General features: G+C 42.4%; 1 protein-coding gene across 2 annotated transcripts; it reads left to right on the plus strand.

Annotated features, from left to right (window-relative positions):
- Window positions 1-1,731: 1,731 nt before the first annotated feature.
- Window positions 1,732-18,151, plus strand: LOC106613754 (mast cell protease 1A). Of its 2 annotated transcripts, none has more exons than XM_045687477.1 (5): window positions 1,732-1,935; window positions 7,597-7,747; window positions 7,935-8,103; window positions 8,503-8,769; window positions 17,949-18,151. In XM_045687477.1, the coding sequence occupies exons 1-5, from the start codon at window positions 1,875-1,877 to the stop codon at window positions 18,099-18,101; spliced, it is 801 nt and encodes a 266-aa protein (XP_045543433.1). In that variant the 5' UTR covers window positions 1,732-1,874; the 3' UTR covers window positions 18,102-18,151. The 2 variants fall into 2 exon arrangements, with proteins under 2 accessions (XP_045543433.1, XP_014071805.2); XM_014216330.2 differs by having other exon boundaries at window positions 1,778-1,935; window positions 7,935-8,076.
- Window positions 18,152-19,424: the final 1,273 nt, after the last annotated feature.

The following is a 19,424-nucleotide window of genomic DNA, read 5'->3' on the forward strand; positions in this document are numbered from 1 at the left end:
ATGTGTCTAGAATTAAGCCCGTGTCTCACAGCCCTTTGACTTCTATTTCCAGGCCCACACCTCCTCCCCGTGTCGTCGATGGCCATCCGGCGTACACGGTAAGACGCCTCCTGAGGACAGGGGTTTCCAGTACCTGGTTGACTGGGAGGGTTATGGCCCGGAGGAGAGGTGCTGGGTCCCCGCTAGAGACATCCTGGACCCAGCCCTCATCGTCGACTTCCACCGCCAGCACCCTGGTCAACCAGGTATGCTCCCAGGTAGGATGCCAGGTGGCGCCCCTGGGGGGGGGGTGGTACTGTCACACCCTGATCTGTTTCACCTGTCTTTGGGATTGTCTCCACCCCCCTCCAGGGGTTGCCCATCTTCCCCATTATTCCTTGTGTATTTATACCTATGCTCTCTGTTTGTCTGTTGCCAGTTCGTCTTGTTTGTCAAGCCAACCAGTGTTTTTGTGTCAGCTCCTGCTTTTCCTCAGTCTCTCTTTTCTCCTCCTGGTTTTTGACCCTTGCCTTTCCTGACCCTGTACCCACCCGCCTGACCACTCTGCCTGTACCATTGCCCCTGTTGCTGTAATAAACATTGTTACTTCGACACTGTCTGCATCTGGGTGTTACCTTGATACCTGATAGTACGAACTGGCCATGACTGACCCAAGCCAGCTGCGCGACACCATCTCCACCCAGGGAGCCGCCATCGGTAGGCACAAGGAATTACTTCATGGCCTTGTGGAGGGGGTCCAAACGTTGGCTGAACGCCATAACCGGGCGTTGGACAGTTACTGGAGCAATTCTACGTGTTCTCTGGGAGTCCGCCTACCATGGTGGTAACCCCACAGCTCCTCAGCTGCTAGCAGCGCCTCTCACCTGACACTGACAGATTATTTTGATTTAGATAGGTTCCTATTTTGCCCATTTCTCTTCTCTGCCGGGATAAGACATAGATGATGGACAATCTATTCCTAGTATTAACTGAATGTCTGTCTCTTAACTGAATCCTGTTGTGAATGGAGTTTAGCCGTTTTAAATTGTGTACATTGTGAAATAAAATAAGCATATTTTTTTAGGTATCTAGAGTGGCGTGGCCACACAATGTTAACGTCTAGTTGTTCATGGTTGGCACGTAGGCACACAATGGGGTCAAAGAAAGGAGGGCATTAACCAAGACAAATAGCTGATCTAGAATGAAGGAGAAAGCAGACTATGTAATAACCGGGGATAAGCTGGTGGAATTCTCTGACGTTATGTAAAATACTCTCGGTTAATGTTGCACAATGCATTGTAGGAGGGGAGAATCACTGAATGTGGAAAACCAGCACCATGTCGATTCTTTCCACTGGGACGCTGCATAATCTCTTGGATGTAAGACAATAACTTTCAGAAATATTTCTGACTCTCTTGTCCCCTCTGCTGGATATACTACAGTAGCTGAGACACATGGCTGACAAAATGAGTCTACAAGCATTTCTTAACCTAATACATTACAGTGATATTAAACCATGAATACTATCTGGAATTACAAATACTTTAAGAAATTTTTCAAGTGAAAAAGTAGCCCATCTGTTTGATCAAAGAAAGTTAACTAATAGTACAATTATGTAGGAAAATATATTATAATCCTTGGGCTGTTTTCCAGCAAATATTAAGTCACAAGGTGGTAGATGATCTAGGCCTATAAGAGGTGTCAATTGATACTACATAAGGAAAGTTCACACTCTGATAGGTGAGATCCTGTGAAGATAGCAGGTGGTACATCCTGTGAAGAAAGTCATAGAGACACTCAGCACCTCTAAACCCACCAGTCTGAGAAGACAAAAACCCCATCACACTCCCTCTTACACTCTCTCAAACACGTTCTCAGACACGCTCTTTGACAACATGGCTGCCACATCTCTCCTGCTCCTGCTCATCACTCTCCTGCCTGCTCCAGGGCTCACAGGTAAGACCAAACTTCACCTTTGACGTCTACACACTCTTGGGTCAGAGGGCAGCAGAGTGGGACATTTGGCCTTCTATTCTCTGGAACAGCAAAGGGACGCTAGGGACATAGACACACAGAAGGTCTTCTTTCTGGTTTCACAATGAAACCTGACAATTATGGTACAATTAATAATTTAGTTGTATTGTAAAGTATAGTAAACGCACAAATATGGAAAACCCTGTGCCGAAATACAATTGAAAATATTTTTGGTTTCCAGCGAGACAGTCATTAAACAAATTTGAATTGAACTGAAAAGGAGAAGAACCATTGAAATGAAACGTTGAGGGGGTGAACGAGGGGAAGTTCTTGACTTTTGATTCCCTTAAAATCATTCTCAATCTTTATTATGAAATGTAAAGGTGATGTAATGTATGTTATTGATGTTGAATGAGAGATTTTTAAAGCAATAATAATAATAATAAAGTAATAAAGTAAAAACACAATTTTAAAAAGTAAAGAGCAGAATCCAGGCTGTATCACAACCGGCCGTGATTGGGAATCTCATAGGGCGGCGCACAATTGGCCCAGCATCGTCCAGGTTTGGCCGGTGTAGGCCGTCAATGTAAATAAGAATTTGTTCTTAACTGACTTACCTAGTTAACCTTTTATTTAACATTAAAAAATATATACTATACCATTTAAAAGTTTGCGGTCACTTAGAACTGTCCTTGTTTTTGAAAGAAAAGCAATTTTTTTGTCCTTCTAAAATAACATCAAATTGATCAAAAATACAGTGTAGACATTGTTAATGTTGTAAATGACTTTTGATTTCCTTAAAATCATTCTCAATCTTTATTATGAAATGTAAATGTGATGTAATGTATGGTATTGATGTTGAATGAGAGATTTTTAAAGCAATAAAAATAAAGTAATAAAAACACAATTTTCAAAAGTAAAGAGCTGTATCACAACCGGCCGTGATTGGGAGTCTCATAGGGCGGCACACAATTGGCCCAGCATCGTCCAGTTTTGGCCGGTGTAGGCCGTCATTGTAAATAAGAATTTGTTCTTAACTGACTTGCCTAGTTAAATAAAGGTTCAATTTAAAAAATATATACTCTACCGTTCAAAAGTTTGGGGTCACTTAGAACTGTCCTTGTTTTTGAAAGAAAAGCAATTTTTTTGTCCTTTTAAAATAAAATAACATCAAATTGATCAGAAATACAGTGTAGACATTGTTAATGTTGTAAATGACTTTTGATTTCCTTAAAATCATTCTCAATCGCTTTATCAAATGTAAATGTGATAATGTATTGTAGTGATGAATGAGATATTTTTAAAGCAAGAAAAATACAAATAATAATAAGGTAATAAAAATACAATTTTAAAAGTAAAGCGCAGAATCCAGGCTGTATCACAACCGGCCGTGATTGGGAATCTCATAGGGCGGCGCACAATTGGCCCAGCGTCATCCAGGTTTGGCCGGTGTAGGCCGTCATTGTAAATAAGAATTTGTTCTTGCCTAGTTAAATAAAGGTTCAATTTAAAAAATATATACTCTACCGTTCAAAAGTTTGGGGTCACTTAGAACTGTCCTTGTTTTTGAAAGAAAATCTATTTTTTTTGTCCTTTTAAAATAACATCAAATTGATCAGAAATACAGTGTAGACATTGTTAATGTTGTAAATGACAATTTTCACTGGAAACGGCAGATTTGTTATGGAATATCTACAGTTGAAGTCGGAAGTTTACATACACCTTAGCCAAATACATTTAAACTCAGTTTTTCACTATTCCTGGCGTTTAAACCTAGTAAAAATTCCCTGTCTTAGGTCAGTTAGGATCACCACTTTATTTTAAGAATGTGAAATGTCAGAATAATAGTCGAGAGAATGAATTATTTATTTCAGCTTTAATTTCTTTCATCACATTCCCAGTGGGTCAGACGTTTACATACACTCAATTAGTATTTTGTAGCATTGCCTTTAAATTGTTTAACTTGGGTCAAACATTTCGGGTAAATTTCCACAAGCTTCCCACAATAAGTTGGGTGAATTTTGGCCCATTCCTCCTGACAGAGCTGGTGGAACTGAGTCAGATTTCTAGGCCTCCTTGCTCGCACACACTTTTTCAGTTCTGCCCATAAATTTTCTATAGGGTTGAGGTCAGGGCATTGATGGCCACTCCAATACCTTGACTTTGTTGTCCTTAAGCCATTTTGTCAAAACTTTGGAAGTATGCTTGGGGTCATTGTCCATTTGGAAGACCCATTTGCGACCAAGCTATAACTTCCTGACTGATGTCTTGAGATGTTGCATCAATATATCCACATATTTTCTTCCCTCATGATGCCATCTATTTTGTGAAGTGCACCAGTCCCTCCTGTAGCAAAGCACCCCCACAACATGATGCTGCCACCCCCGTGCTTGGGATGGTGTTCCTCGGCTTGCTCGACTTCGGCAATGTCATTTACAAAATAGCCTCCAATACCCTACTCAATAAATTGGATGCAGTCTATCACAGTGCCATCCGTTTTGTCACCAAAGCCCCATACACTACCCACCACTGCGACCTGTACGCTCTCGTTGGCTGGCCCTCGCTTCATACTCGTCGCCAAACCCACTGGCTCCAGGTCATCTACAAGACCCTGCTAGGTAAAGTTCCCCCTTATCTCAGCTTGCTGGTCATCATAGCAACAGCCACCTGTAGCACGCGCTCCAGCAGGTATATCTCTGGTCACCCCCAAAGCCAATTCCTCATTCGGCCGCCTCTCCTTCCAGTTCTCTGCTGACAATGACTGGAACGAACTACAAAAATATCTAAAACTGGAAACACTTATCTCCCTCACTAGCTTTAAGCACCAGTTGTTAGAGCAGCTCACAGATTACTGCACCTGTACATAGCCCATCTATAATTTAGCCCAAACAACTACCCCTTCCCCTACTGTATTTATTTATTTATTTTGCTCATTTGCACCCCATTATTATTCTACTTTGCACTTTCTTCCACTGCAAATCTACCATTCCAGTGTTTTACTTCCTATATTGTATTTACTTCGCGACCATGGCCTTTTTTGCCTTTACCTCCCTTATCTCACCTCATTTGCTCACTTTGTATATAGACTTATTTTTCTACTATATTATTGACTGTATGTTTGTTTTACTCCATGTCTAACTCTGTGTTGTTGTATGTGTCAAACTGCTTGCTTTATCTTGGCCAGGTCGCAATTGTAAATGAGAACTTGTTCTCAATCTGCCTACCTGGTTAAATAAAGGTAAAAAATAAAAAAGAATGAGGTTCCTCGGCTTGCAAGTATCCCCCTTTTTCCTCCAAACATAATGATGGTCATGATGGCCAAACAGTTCTATTTTTGTTTCATCAGACCAGAGGACATTTCTACAAAAAGTACGATCTTTGTCCCCATGTGCAGTTGCAAACCGTAGTCTGGCTTTTTTTATGGTGGTTTTGGAGCAGTGGCTTCTTCCTTGCTGCGTGGCCTTTCAGGTTATGTGGATATAGGACTCGTTTTACTGTCGATATAGATACTTTTGTTCCTGTTTCCTCCAGCATCTTCACAAGGTCCTTTGCTGTTGTTATGGGATTGATTTGCACTTTTTGCACCAAAGTACGTTAATCTCTAGGAGACAGAACGCGTCTCCTTTCTGAGCGGTATGATGGCTGCGTGGTCCCGTGGTGTTTATACTTGCGTACTATTGTTTGTACAGATGAACGTGGTACCTTCAGGCATTTGGAAATTGCTCCCAAGGATGAACCAGACTTGTGGAGGTCTACAATCTTTTACTGAGGTCTTGGCTGATTTCTTTTGATTTTCCCATGATGTCAAGCAAAGAGGCACTGAGTTTGAAGGTAGGCCTTGAAATACATCCACAGGTACACCTCCAATTGACTCAAATGATGTCAATTAGCCTATCAGAAGCTTCTAAAGCATGACATAATTTTCTGGAATTTTCCAAGCTGTTTAAAGGCACAGTCAACTTAGTGTACGTAAACTTCTGACCCACTGGAATTTTGATAGTGAATTATAAGTTAAATAATCTGTCTGTAAACAATTGTTGGAAAAATGACTTGTACAAAAGTAGATGTCCTAACCAACTTGCCAAAACTATAGTTTGTTAACAAGAAATTTGTGGAGTGGTTGAAAAACAAGTTTTAATGACTCCAACCTAAGTGTATGTAAACTTCTGACTTCAACTGCACATAGGCGTACATAGTCCCATTAACAGCAATCATCACTCCTGTGTCCAATGGCACGTTGTGTTAGCTAATCCAAGTTTATCATTTTAAAAGGATAATTGATCATTAGAAAACCCTTTTGCAATTGTTAGCACAGCTGAAAACTGTTGTTCTGATTAAAAAAACAATAAAACTGGCCTTCTTTAGACTAGTTGAGTATCTGGAGCATCAGCATTTGTGGGTTCGATTACAGGCTCAAAATGGGCAGAAACAAAGCACTTTCTTCTGAAACTCGTCAGTCTATTCTTGTTCTGCGAAATGAAGGCTATTCCATGCAAGAAACTGCCAAGAAACTGAAGATCTCATACAACGCTGTGTAGTACTCCCTTCACAGAACAGCGCAAACTGGCTCTAACCAGAATAGAAAGAGGAGTGGGAGGCCCTGGTGCACAAATGAGCAAGAGGACAAGTACATTAGTGTCCAGTTTGAGAAAGAGATGCCTCAAGTCCTCAACTGGCAGCTTCTATAAATGGTACCCGCAAAACACCAGTCTCAACGTCAACAGTTAAGAGGCCAATAAAAATAAAAGATTAAGATGGGCAAAAGAACACAGACACTGTACAGAGGAAGATTGGGAAAAAGTGTTATGGACAGACAAATCTAAGTTTGAGGTGTTTGGATCACAAAGAACATTCGTGAGACGCAGAAAAAATGAAAAGATGCTGGAGGAGTGCTTGACGCCATCTGTCAAGCATGGTGGAGGCAATATGATGGTCTGGGGGTGCTTTGGTGGTGGTAAAGTGTGAGATTTGTACAGGGTAAAAGGGATCTTGAAGAAGGAAGGCTATCACTCCATTTTGCAACGCCAAGCTATACCCTGTGGACAGCGCTTAATTGGAGCCAATTTCCTCCTACAACAGGACAATGACCCAAAGCACAGCTCCAAACTATGAAAGAACTATTTAGGGAAGAAGCAGTCAGCTGATATTCTGTCTATAATGGAGCATAGTCACCGGATCTCAACCCTATTGAGCTGTTGTGGGAGCAGCTTGACCGTATGGTACATAAGAAGTGCCCATCAAGCCAATCCAACTTGTGGGAGGTGCTTCAGGAAGCATGGGGTGAAATCTCTTCGGATTACCTCAACAAATTGACAACTAGAATGCCAAAGGTCTGCAAGGCTGTAATTGCTGCAAATGGAGGATTCTTTGACGAAAGCAAAGTTTGAAAGACACAATTATTATTTAAATTAAAAATCATTATTTATAACCTTGTCAACGTCTTGACTATATTTCCTATTCATTTTGCAACTAATTTCATGGATGTTTTAAAGGAAAACAATGACATTTCTAAGTGACCACAAACTGTTGAATGGTAGTGTAAATATATTTTTTTAAATGTCATGAAAAATAATTAAATATCTTGTATCGACGTGATAGCCTACCACTACCTACGTTTCATTTAGGCAAATCTCTCTCTCCCAGCCTACCAGGACTCTGGCATAGTGAATGGAGCAGAAGCCAGACGCCACTCCAAACCCTACATGGTCTCTGTACAAGCAAAGAAGTCACATATCTGTGGAGGGTTCCTCGTGTCTGAGAGCTTTGTCATGACAGCCGCCCACTGCTACAATTGGTAATTGTGTTTTACTCTTATCCTATTGAACTATTTATGTAAGAAAATTATATCTACATCTTCAACTACTCACACCTAAAAGTCATAATTCTGTGGTATCTGTTAAAAATGGCAGACTTTTTTTATGCTGTAGAATGTTCTGTGTGCTTTGCTGCTCAGTAAGTATACTGTGGTTTCCTTTTCACAGGGCTGTGAATCTGACGGTTGTGGTTGGTGCTCATGACATTACAAGACAGGAAAGTTCTTCTTACAGGATTGATGTGAAATTTTACCACATACATCCTGGTTACAATGCTAAGACATTGGAGAACGACATCATGCTGTTGCAGGTACATGACAGAGGAAGTATGCACAATGTGAGAATGTCTCTTAGCTTAGCACCCCATTCCCCAAATAATAAATGCCAAATGTACTGTTATAAATAACATATCTACATGTATTAACATTTCTTTTTTTTTTCAAACGAGGTGTGATTTACATCTACATTTTAGTCATTTAGCAGATGCTCTTATGCAGACTAACTTACAATATTGAGTGCAAACATCTTCATTTTGTTTGTACTGGTCCTCCGTGGGAATCGAACCCACAACTTTGGCAACTTGCAAGCACCATGCTCAACCAACTGAGCCACACAAGACCCATAGTCATGAATGAAAACCTTTGACTATGTGCGTACATAGTGGCCTATTGATGTTGCATAATATATCCTATAGCTTATTAGAAAATCTAACTACAGTCATGTGCTCTAACTGTAGCTTGTCAAAACGACCCCGAAGAGCAAAGCTGTGCAGCAGATTCCTCTCCCTAAGAAAGACCAGGACATCAAGGCCAAATACTTGTGTACCGTGGCAGGGTGGGGTGCCACAGAAACAGGGGGCACTGCAAACCCACGCCTTCTGGAGGTGAATGTCACCGTTGTAGACAGAAGTTCCTGCCAGAGATCTTGGGGGAACACTGCCACCATAACCCAGTCTCTGATATGTGCCGGAGGTACTGCTGCTGATTATAAGGGCGTTTGCCAGGTATGGTCATAGAATGTAGTTAAAGGGCAACTACACCACTTTTAAACCTCATTTTCATTATCACCAGCACAATACCAGTGTGAACATGGCGCATTTCAACACTGTAGAAAAAATCAGAAGTTAAAAAGTTCTACCCAATGACAACATAAAAAATGTAAAAATTTTCAGTCACTATGTGATTTGTGGTGACATGGGGAGGAAGGAAATACCCTCCCTTGGCCTAGAAACTAATTGCAGGTCTTGAAAATAATTTTAACCACAGATCCTACAAATGCGTTTTCACACATGAACAGATTATTTAAAACGCTACATCCACAAATGTTTTCACATTTGCGTTTTTTTCCATCAGAAATGATTGCTTATGGGTACCTTCATGTGTGTAAAATATTTATATTCACGTTCAGAGTCCACCTGTGGTAAATTCAATTGATTGGACATGATTTGGAAAGGCACACACCTGTCTATATAAGGTCCCACACTTGACAGTGCATGTCAGGGCAAAAACCAAGCCATGAGGACGAATGAATTGTCCGTAGAGCTGCGAGACAGGATTGTGTCAAGGCACAGATCTGGGGAAGGGTGCCAAAAAATGTATGCAGCACAGTGGTCTCCATCATTCTTAAATGGAAGAAGTTTGAAACCACCAAGACTCTTCCTAGAGCTGGCCACCGAGCCAAACTGAGCAATTGGGGGAGAAGGGCCTTGGTCAGGGAGGAGACCAAGAACCTGATGGTCACTCTGACAGAGCTCTAGAGTTCCTTTGTTGAAATGGGAGAACCTTCCAGAAGGACAACCATGTCTGCAGCACTTCACCAATCAGGCTTTTATGGAAGAGTGGCCACTCCTCAGTAAAAGGCGCATGACAGCCTGCTTGGAGTTTGTCAAAAGGCACATAAAGGACTCTCAGATTATGAGAAACAAGATTATATTGTCTGATGAAACCAAGAATGCCAAGAGTCACTTCTGGAGGAAACCTGGCACCATCCCAAGGTGAAGCATGGTGTTGGCAGCATTATGCTGTGGGGATGTTTTTCAGCGACAGGGACTGGGAAACGAGTCAGGATTGAGGCAAAGATGAACGGAGCAAAGTACAGAGAGATCCTTGATGAAAACCTGCTCCAGAATGCTCAGGAACTCAGACTGGGGGCGAAGGTTCATGATCGAACATCTCTGGAGAGACCTGAAAATAGCTGTGCAAATCAAAAACTTTATTTGCCACATGCTCTGAATACAACAAGTGTAGACTTTAACGTGAAATGCTTACTTAGAAGCCCTTAACCAACAGTGCAGTTCAAGAAGAAGAAAATATTTACCAAGTAGGGTAAAATAAAAAAGTAACACAATAACGAGGTTATATACAGGGGGCACTGGTACCGAGTCAGTGTGCAGGGGTACAGGCTAGTTGAGGTAATCTGTACATGTAGGTGGGGACGAAGTGACAATGCATAGGTAACAAACAAACAGGGAGTAGCAGCAGTGTACAAGAGAGGGGGGGTTAATTTTTATTAATTGTTCAGCAGTCTAATGGCTTAGGGGTAGAAGCTGTTGAGGAGCCTTTTGGTCCTAGACTTGTGGTAGCAGAGAAAACAGTCTATAACTTTGGTGACTGGAGTCTCTGACAATTTTATGGGCTTTCCTCTGACACCGCCTATTATATAGGTACCGTATGGCAGGAAGCTTGGCCCCAGTGATGTACTGGGCCATTTGCACTACCCTCTGTAGTGCCTTGCGGTCGGAGGCCGAGCAGTTGCCATACCAGGCAGCGATGCAACCAGTCAGGAAGATCTCGATGGTGCAGCTGTAGAACAATTTGAGGATCTTTAAAAAAATAAAAAAAAATATTTCACCTTTATTTAACCAGGTAGGCAAGTTGAGAACAAGTTCTCATTTACAATTGCGACCTGGCCAAGACAAAGCAAAGCAGTTCGACACATACAATAACACATAGTTACACATGGAGTAAAACAAACATACAGTCAATAATACAGTAGAAAAATAAGTCTATATACAATGTGAGCAAATGAGGTGAGATAAGGGAGGTAAAGGCAAAAAAGGCCATGGTGGCAAAGTAAATACAATATAACAAGTAAAACACTGGAATGGTAGATTTGTAGTGGAAGAAAGTGCAAAGTAGAAATAGAAATAATGGGGTGCAAAGGAGCAAAATAAATAAATAAATACAGTAGGGGAAGAGGTAGTTGTTTGGGCTAAATTATAGATGGGCTATGTACAGGTGCAGTGATCTGTGAGCTGCTCTGACAGTTGGTGCTTAAAGCTAGTGAGGGAGATAAGTGTTTCCAGTTTCAGAGATTTTTGTAGTTCGTTCCAGTCATTGGCAGCAGAGAACTGGAAGGAGAGACGGCCAAAGGAGGAATTGGCTTTGGGGGTGACCAGAGAGATATTCCTGCTGGAGCGCGTGCTACAGGTGGGTGCTGCTACGGTGACCAGTGAGCTGAGATAAGGGGGGACTTAACCTAGCAGGGTCTTGTAGATGACCTGGAGCCAGTGGGTTTGGCGATGAGTATGAAGCGAGGGCCAGCTAACGAGAGCGTACAGGTCGCATTGGTGGGTAGTATATGGGGCTATGGTGACAAAACAGATGGCACTGTGATAGACTGCATCCAGTTTATTGAGTAGGGTATTGGAGGCTATTTTGTAAATGACATCGCCGAAGTCGAGGATCGGTAGGATGGTCAGTTTTACGAGGGTATGTTTGGCAGCATGAGTGAAGGATTCTTTGTTGCGAAATAGGAAGCCAATTCTAGATTTAACTTTGGATTGGAGATGTTTGATGTGAGTCTGGAAGGAGAGCTTACAGTCTAACCAGACACCTAGGTATTTGTAGTTGTCCACATATTCTATGTAAGAAGCATCCAGAGTAGTGATGCTGGACAGGCGGCCAGGTGCGGGCAGCGATCGGTTGAAGAGTTTAGTGCATTTAGTTTTACTTGTATTTAAGAGCAGTTGGAGGCCACAGAAGGAGAGTTGTATGGCATTGAAGCTCGTATGGAGGGTTGTTAACACAGTGTCCAAAGAAGGGCCAGAAGTATACAGAATGGTGTCGTCTGCGTAGAGGTGGATCAGAGACTCACCAGCAGCAAGAGCGACATCATTGATGTATACAGAGAAAAGAGTTGGCCCAAGAATTGAACCCTGTGGCACCCCCATAGAGACTGCCAGAGGCCCGGACAACAGGCCCTCCGATTTGACACATTGAACTCTATCAGAGAAGTAGTTGGTGAACCAGGCGAGGCAATCATTTGAGAACCCAAGGCTATTGAGTCTGCCGATGAGGATGTTGTGATTGACAGAGTCGAAAGCCTTGGCCAGGTCAATGAATACGGCAGCACAGTATTGTTTCTTATCGATGGCGGTTACGATATCGTTTAGGACCTTGAGCATGGCTGAGGTGCACCCATGACCAGCTCTGAAACCAGATTGCATAGCGGAGAAGGTGCGGTGGGATTCGAAATGGTCGGTAATTTGTTTGTTGACTTGGCTTTCGAAGACCTTAGAAAGGCAGGGTAGGATAGATATAGGTCTGTAGCAGTTTGGGTCAAGAGTGTCCCCTCCTTTGAAGAGGGGGATGACAGCAGCTGCTTTCCAATCTTTTGGAATCTCAGACGACACGAAAGAGAGGTTGAACAGGCTAGTAATAGGGGTTGCAACAATTTCGGCAGATCATTTTAGAAAGAAAGGGTCCAGATTGTCTAGCCCGGCTGATTTGTAGGGGTCCAGATTTTGCAGCTCTTTCAGAACATCAGCTGACTGGATTTGGGAGAAGGAGAAATGGGGAAGGCTTGGGCGAGTAGCTGTGGGGGGTGCAGTGCTGTTGACCGCGGTAGGGGTAGCCAGGTGGAAAGCATGGCCAGCCGTAGAAAAATGCTTATTGAAATTCTCAATTATAGTGGATTTATCAGAGGTGACAGAGTTTCCTATTCTCAGTGCTGTGGGCAGCTGGGAGGAGGTGTTCTTATTCTCCATGGACTTTACAGTGTCCTAGAACCTTTTTGAATTTGTGTTGCAGGAAGCAAATTTCTGCTTGAAAAAGCTAGCCTTGGCTTTTCTAACTGCCTGTGTATATTGGTTTCTAACTTCCCTGAAAAGTTGCATATCACGGGGGCTGTTCGATGCTAATGCAGAACGCCACAGAATGTTTTTGTGTTGGTTCAGGGCAGTCAGGTCTGGAGAGAACCAAGGGCTATATCTGTTCCTGGTTCAACATTTCTTGAATGGGGCATGCTTATTTAAGATGGTGAGAAAGGCATTTAAAAAAAATAACCAGGCATCCTCTACTGATGGGATGAGGTCAATATCCTTCCAGGATACCCGGGCCAGGTCGATTAGAAAGGCTTGCACGCTGAAATGTTTCAGGGAGCGTTTGACAGTGATGAGTGGAGGTCGTTTGACCGCGGACCCATTACGGATGCAGGCAATGAGGCAGTGATCGCTGAGATCTTGGTTGAAAACAGCAGAGGTGTATTTAGAGGGCAAGTTGGTTAGGATGATATCTATGAGGGTGCCCGTGTTTGCGGCTTTGGTGTGGTACCTGGTAGGTTCATTGATAATTTGTGTGAGATTGAGGGCATCAAGCTTAGATTGTAGGATAGCTGGGGTGTTAAGCACGTCACAATTTAGGTCACCTAGCAGCACGAGCTCTGAAGATAGATGGGGGGCAATCAGTTCACATATGGTGTCCAGAGCACAGCTGGGGCCAGAGGGTGGTCTATAGCAGACGGCAATGGTGAGAGACTTGTTTTTAGAGAGATGGATTTTTAAAAGTAGAAGTTCAAATTGTTTGGGTACAGACCTGGATAGTAGGACATAAATCTGCAGGCTATCTCTGCAGTAGATTGCAACACCGCCCCCTTTGGCCGTTCTATCTTGTCTGAAAATGTTGTAGTTAGGGATGAAGATTTCAGAGTTTTTGGTGGACTTCCTAAGCCAGGATTCAGACACGGCTAGGACATCCGGGTTGGCAGACTGTGCTAAAGCAGTGAATAAAACAAACTTAGGGAGAAGGCTTCTAATGTTAACATGCATGAAACCAAGGCTATTATGGTTACAGAAGTCATCAAAAGAGAGCGCCTGGGGAATAGGAGTGGAGCTAGGCACTGCAGGGCCTGGATTCACCCCTACATCACCAGAGGAACAGAGGAGGAGTAGAATAAGGGTACGGCTAAAAGCTATGAGAATTTGTCGTCTATGACGTCCAGAATAGAGAGTAAAAGGAGCAGGTTTCTGGGGTCGATAGAATAGCTTCAAGGTATAATGTACAGACAAAGGTATGGTAGGATGTGAATACAGTGGAGGTAAACCTAGGCATTGAGAGATATTGTCTCTAGAAACATCATTGAAACCAGAAGATATCATAGCATGTGTGGGTGGTGGAACTGAAAGGTTTGATAAGGTATAATGAGCAGGGCTAGAGGCTCTACAGTGAAATAAGCCAATAAACACTAACCAGAACAGCAATGGACAAGGCATATTGACATTAAGGAGAGGCATGCTTAGCCGAGTGATCATAAGGGTTCCGTGAGATTCAGACAGCTAGCAGGGCCATAGGTAGTAAGCTGGCAGAAGATGGAGGGAGGTCTGTTTTTAGCCACCTCGTGCGTTTCCGTCTGTAGATTAGTGGGGTTCCGTATGGTAGGGGGGGACCAGTCCAATTGGCAAAATAGTTAGTTATAGAGGCCCAAGAAAATTGTCCGATAGACCTATTCAGATAGCAGCCGATAAGACAGCTAACGATTAGCAGGCTGCAGATGGGCGTTCAGGTTGTCGCGATGGAGGGGCCAGTTGGATAACTCCCTCGGGCAGATAACGTCGGTAGTCCAGTCGTGAAGGCCCGATGGGGCTCCGCATCGGCAGTAAAACGGGTCCGGATAGGTGATTGTAGCCCAGGAGTGGCTGATGGAACTATTCAGCTAGCTGCAAGATCCAGGTGTAAATGTCCAGATCCTGCGGTAGAAATCCGGGGATATGGAGAGAAAATAGGTCCGGTATGCTCTGGTCTGAGTCGCGCTGTACAAAACTGCCGATAGCTTTTCGAGTTAAGGGATAGCTGATGACCGCCAACCGTGGCTAGCTGAACTCCAACGTTAGCCAGTAAACTGGCCAACCTCTGGCTAACCTCTGGCTAGCTTCTGTTGAGGATTTCAGATTTCAGATTTGAGGTAAATAATACTTTTTTTTTTTAAATTGGTGAGGTGGGTTGCAGAAGAGTGTTTTGAGGTTGAGTTTTTAGAAAAAAAATATATAAAAAGATATGCGAAGAAAAGATGTAAATATATATATATATATATACACATGGGACACAACAAGCCGAAGGACAAAGATGTCTGACTGCTACGCCATCTTGGATTGGAAAAAAGCTGAGGACCCATGCCAAATCTTTTCAGTCTCCTGAGGGGGAATAGGTTTTGTCGTGCCCTCTTCACAACTGTCTTGTTGTGCTTGGACCATGATAGATCGTTGGTGATGTGGACACCAAGGAACTTGAAACTCTCGACCCGCTCCACTACAGCCCCATCGATGTTAATGGGGGCCTGTACGGCCTGCCTTTTCATGTAGTCCACGATCAGCTCCTTTGTCTTGCTCACATTGAGGGAGAGGTTGTTGTCCTAGCACCACACTGCCAGTTCTCTGACCTCCTCCCTATAGGCCGTCTCATCGTTGTCGGTGATCAGGCCTACCACTGGTGTGTCGTCAGCAAACTTAATGATGGTGTTGTAGTTGTGTTTGGCCACGCAGTCGTGGGTGAACAGGGAATACAGGAGGGGACTAAGTACACACCCCTGAGGGGCCCCAGTGTTAAAAATCAGTGTGGCAGACGTATTGTTGCCTACTCTTACCACATGGGGGCGGCCCGTCAGGAAGTCCAGGATCCAGTTGCAGAGGGAGGTGTTTAGTCCCAGAGTCCTTAGCTTAGTGATGAGCTTTGTGGGCACTATGGTGTTGAACGCTGAGCTGTAGTCGATGAAAAGCATTCTCAGATACAGTTGAAGTCGGAGGTTTACATACACCTTAGCCAAATACATTTAAACTCAGTTTTTCAATATTCCTGACATTTAATCCTAGTAAAAATCCCCTGTCTTAGGTCAGTTAGGATCACCAATTTATTTTAAGAATGCGGAATTTCAGAATAATAGTAGAGAGAATGATTTATTTATGTTTTTATTTCTTTCATCCCTTTCCCAGTGGGTCAGAAGTTTACATACACTCAATTAGTATTTGGTAGCATTGCCTTTAAATTGTTTAACTTGAGTCAAACGTTTCGGGTAGCCTCCTACAAGCTTCCCACAATAAGTTGGGTGAATTTTGGCCCATTCCTCCTGACAGAGCTGGTGTAACTGAGTCAGGTTTGTAGGCCTCCTTGCTCGCACATGCTTTTTCAGTTCTGCCTACAAATGCTCAATAGGATTGAGGTCAGGGTTTTGTGAAGGCAACTCCAATACCTTGACTTTGTTGTCCTTAAGCCATTTTGCCACAACTTTGGAAGTATGCTTGGGGTCATTGTCCATTTGGAAGACCCATTTGCGACCAAGCTTTAACTTCCTGACTGATGTCTTGAGATGTTGCTTCAATATTCCACATTTCACTTCCTCATGATGCCATCTATTTTGTGAAGTGCACCAATCCCTCCTGCAGCAAAGCAGCCCCACAACATGATGCTGCCACCCCCACGCTTCACAGTTGGGATGGTGTTCTTCGACTTGCAAGCCTCCCCCTTTTTCCTCCAAACATAACAATGGTCATTATGGCCAAACAGTTCTATTTTTGTTTCATCAGACCAGAGGACATTTCTACAAAAAGTATGATCTTTGTCCCCATGTGCGGTTGCAAACCGTAGTCTGGATTTTTATGGCGGTTTTGGAGCAGTGGCTTCTTCCTTGCTGAGCAGCCTTTCAGCTTGTGTCGATATAGGACGCGTTTTACTGTGGATATAGATACTTTTGTACCTGTTTCCTCCAGCATCTTCACAAGGTCCTTTGCTGTTGTTCTGGGATTGATTTGCACTTTTTGCACCAAAGTACGTTCATCTCTAGGAGACAGAACGCGTCTCCTTCCTGAGCGGTATGACGGCTGTGTGGTCCCATGGTGTTTATACTTGCGTACTATTGTTTGTACAGGAAATTGCTCCCAAGGATGAACCAGACTCATGGAGGTCTTGGCTGATTTCTTTTGATTTTCCCATGATGTCAAGCAAAGAGGCACTGAGTTTGAAGGTAGGCCTTGAAATACATCCACCGGTACAACTCCAATTGACTCAAATGATGTCAATTAGCCTATCAGAAGCTTCTAAAGCCATGACATCATTTTCTGGAATTTTCCAAGCTGTTTAAAGGCACAGTCAACTTAGTGTATGTAAACTTCTGAACCACTGGTGCACTCGTGCATGCTACAGTGTTGCTTGCCTGGAAGCGAGCATAAAGTATCTGGGTTTCCCTTTGTAGTCTGTAATAGTTTAAGCTATGATAGCTAATTTACTCTTAAAATATTTGCAGCAACGCTCCCCATCCAACCTGACAGAGCTTGAGAGGATTTGCCGAGAAGAATGGGAGAAACTCCCCAAATAGAGGTGTGCCAAGTTTGTAGCGTCATACCCAAGAAGACTCGATGCTGTAATCGCTGCCAAAGGTGCTTCAAGAAAGTACTGAGTAAAGGGTCTGAATACTTATGTAAATATTATTTAATTTTGTAATTTTTGATAAATTAGTAAAAATGTCAAACCTTTTTGCTTTGTCATTATGGAATATTGTTTGTGGATTGATGAGGGAAAAAAACTATTTTAAATCAGTTTTACAATAAGGTTGTAACGTAACAAAATGTGGAAAAAGTCATGGGGTCTGAATACTTTCCCAAGGCACTGTATGACTGTCATTGAACAACCCCATGCATTGATTAGATAGTGAAACAACACAACAATCTCTTTGATAATTTCTTTAAACAATAAAAGCTAATTTACCAACATTTCTGAAATTGGATATGCAGAGTTTTGGAATGAAACTCTTCATATTTAAACACTGGTTTGGTGCTGGAGATAATGAATATGAGGTTGAAAAGTGATGGAATTGCCCTTTAATTCTGATAATGGATTAATTATAAAGAAGTGATTTGCTTTGCAAATGTAGAATAAGTTTGTTTTTTTCTCTCCATTGTTTCAACTATCATTGCAGGGAGATTCAGGAGGTCCTCTGGTGTGTAAGGGGACAACAGTAGGAGTTGTGTCATTCAACCAGCAAGGAAACTGCAATGAGCCACGGAAGCCCAACGTCTACACCAAAATATCCAAGTATCTTTCCTGGATCAAGTCTATCATTAAGTACTAAGGAATGAGACATTAATTGAGTGACTAATAAATATATATCATTGTATCAAACAAAGCCTGTCCGTTCTTCAATGAGCTCTGTACCGTGTCTGTGTGTGTGTGTGTGCGTGTGTGTGTATGCTCGAGTAGGATAGAGTGTATATGCATGCACGTGTATGTTTGTATTTTAGTTGATTTCCAGTAACAGCCTCAAGTCATTTGTATTTGGATTACTGTTACAGTGCTATTTGGAGTGTTAATTGGATTAATTCTGACATTTATTGATTTGTTGTGTTTTTATTTTATTCAATTTGTGTACTTGTTTGACATTTTATTGTATTGTTAGGAGCTAGTAACATAAGCATTTCGCTGCACGCGCTATAACATCTGCTAAACTGACCAATAAACGTTCATTTGATTTGAGTATACATCTTCAGACAGCTAGCGCTTCTCGTATCTTCAGCTGTCATCAACAAACACCACCACACATGGAAACTTGTAGTCAAGACAGAGTAGCTCGTTTCATGAAGCTGTCACAATGCTTTGAAACCACAACAGCTTCTGTTTTCAGACCAGAGGACATGGTGATCACTGTGGTGTCTGTCTACAGAAAGTATTCACACCCCTTGACTTATTTCACATTTTGTTGTGTTACAGCCTGAATTCAAAATGGATTGAATAGATTTTGTTTCCTCACCCATCTACACACAATATCCCATAATCCCAAAGGGCAAACATGTTTTAGAAATGTGTATTGAAAATGAAATACAGAAATATCTAATTTACATAAGTATTCACACCCCTGAGTCAATAGTTTGTAGAAGCACCTTTAGAGACCCAGAAAAACTCCAAGAGGTTTCCACACCTGGAATGTGCAACATTTGCCCATTATTCTTTTCAAAATTCTTCAAGCTCTGTCAAATTGGTTGTTGATCATTGCTAGACAACCATTTTCAGGTCTTGCTAAGATTTTAAAGTAGATTTAAGTCAAAACTGTAGCTCGGCCACATTCACTGTCTTCTTGGTAACTCCAGTGTAGATTTGACCTTGTGTTAGGTTATATTCCTCCTGAAAGGTGATTAATTTCCCAGTGTCTGGTGGAAAGTTGACTGAACCAGGTTTTCGTCTAAGATTTAGTATTCAGGACAGAAAGTGAATTGCTTTGCCACATTTTTTGCGTATTACTTTAGTGCCAAACAAAGTATTTGTGTTTAGTGCCAGATCAGAGGCAGTAGGGAAGACCTGGAATGTTCTTGATAAGTGTGTGAATTGGACCATTTTCCTGTCCTGCTAAGCATTTGAAATGTAACAAGTACTTCGGGGAGTCAGGGAAAATGTATGGAGT

Source organism: Salmo salar, chromosome ssa10 (genome assembly GCF_905237065.1).
Source record: "Salmo salar chromosome ssa10, Ssal_v3.1, whole genome shotgun sequence".
Taxonomy (NCBI): Eukaryota; Metazoa; Chordata; class Actinopteri; order Salmoniformes; family Salmonidae; genus Salmo; species Salmo salar.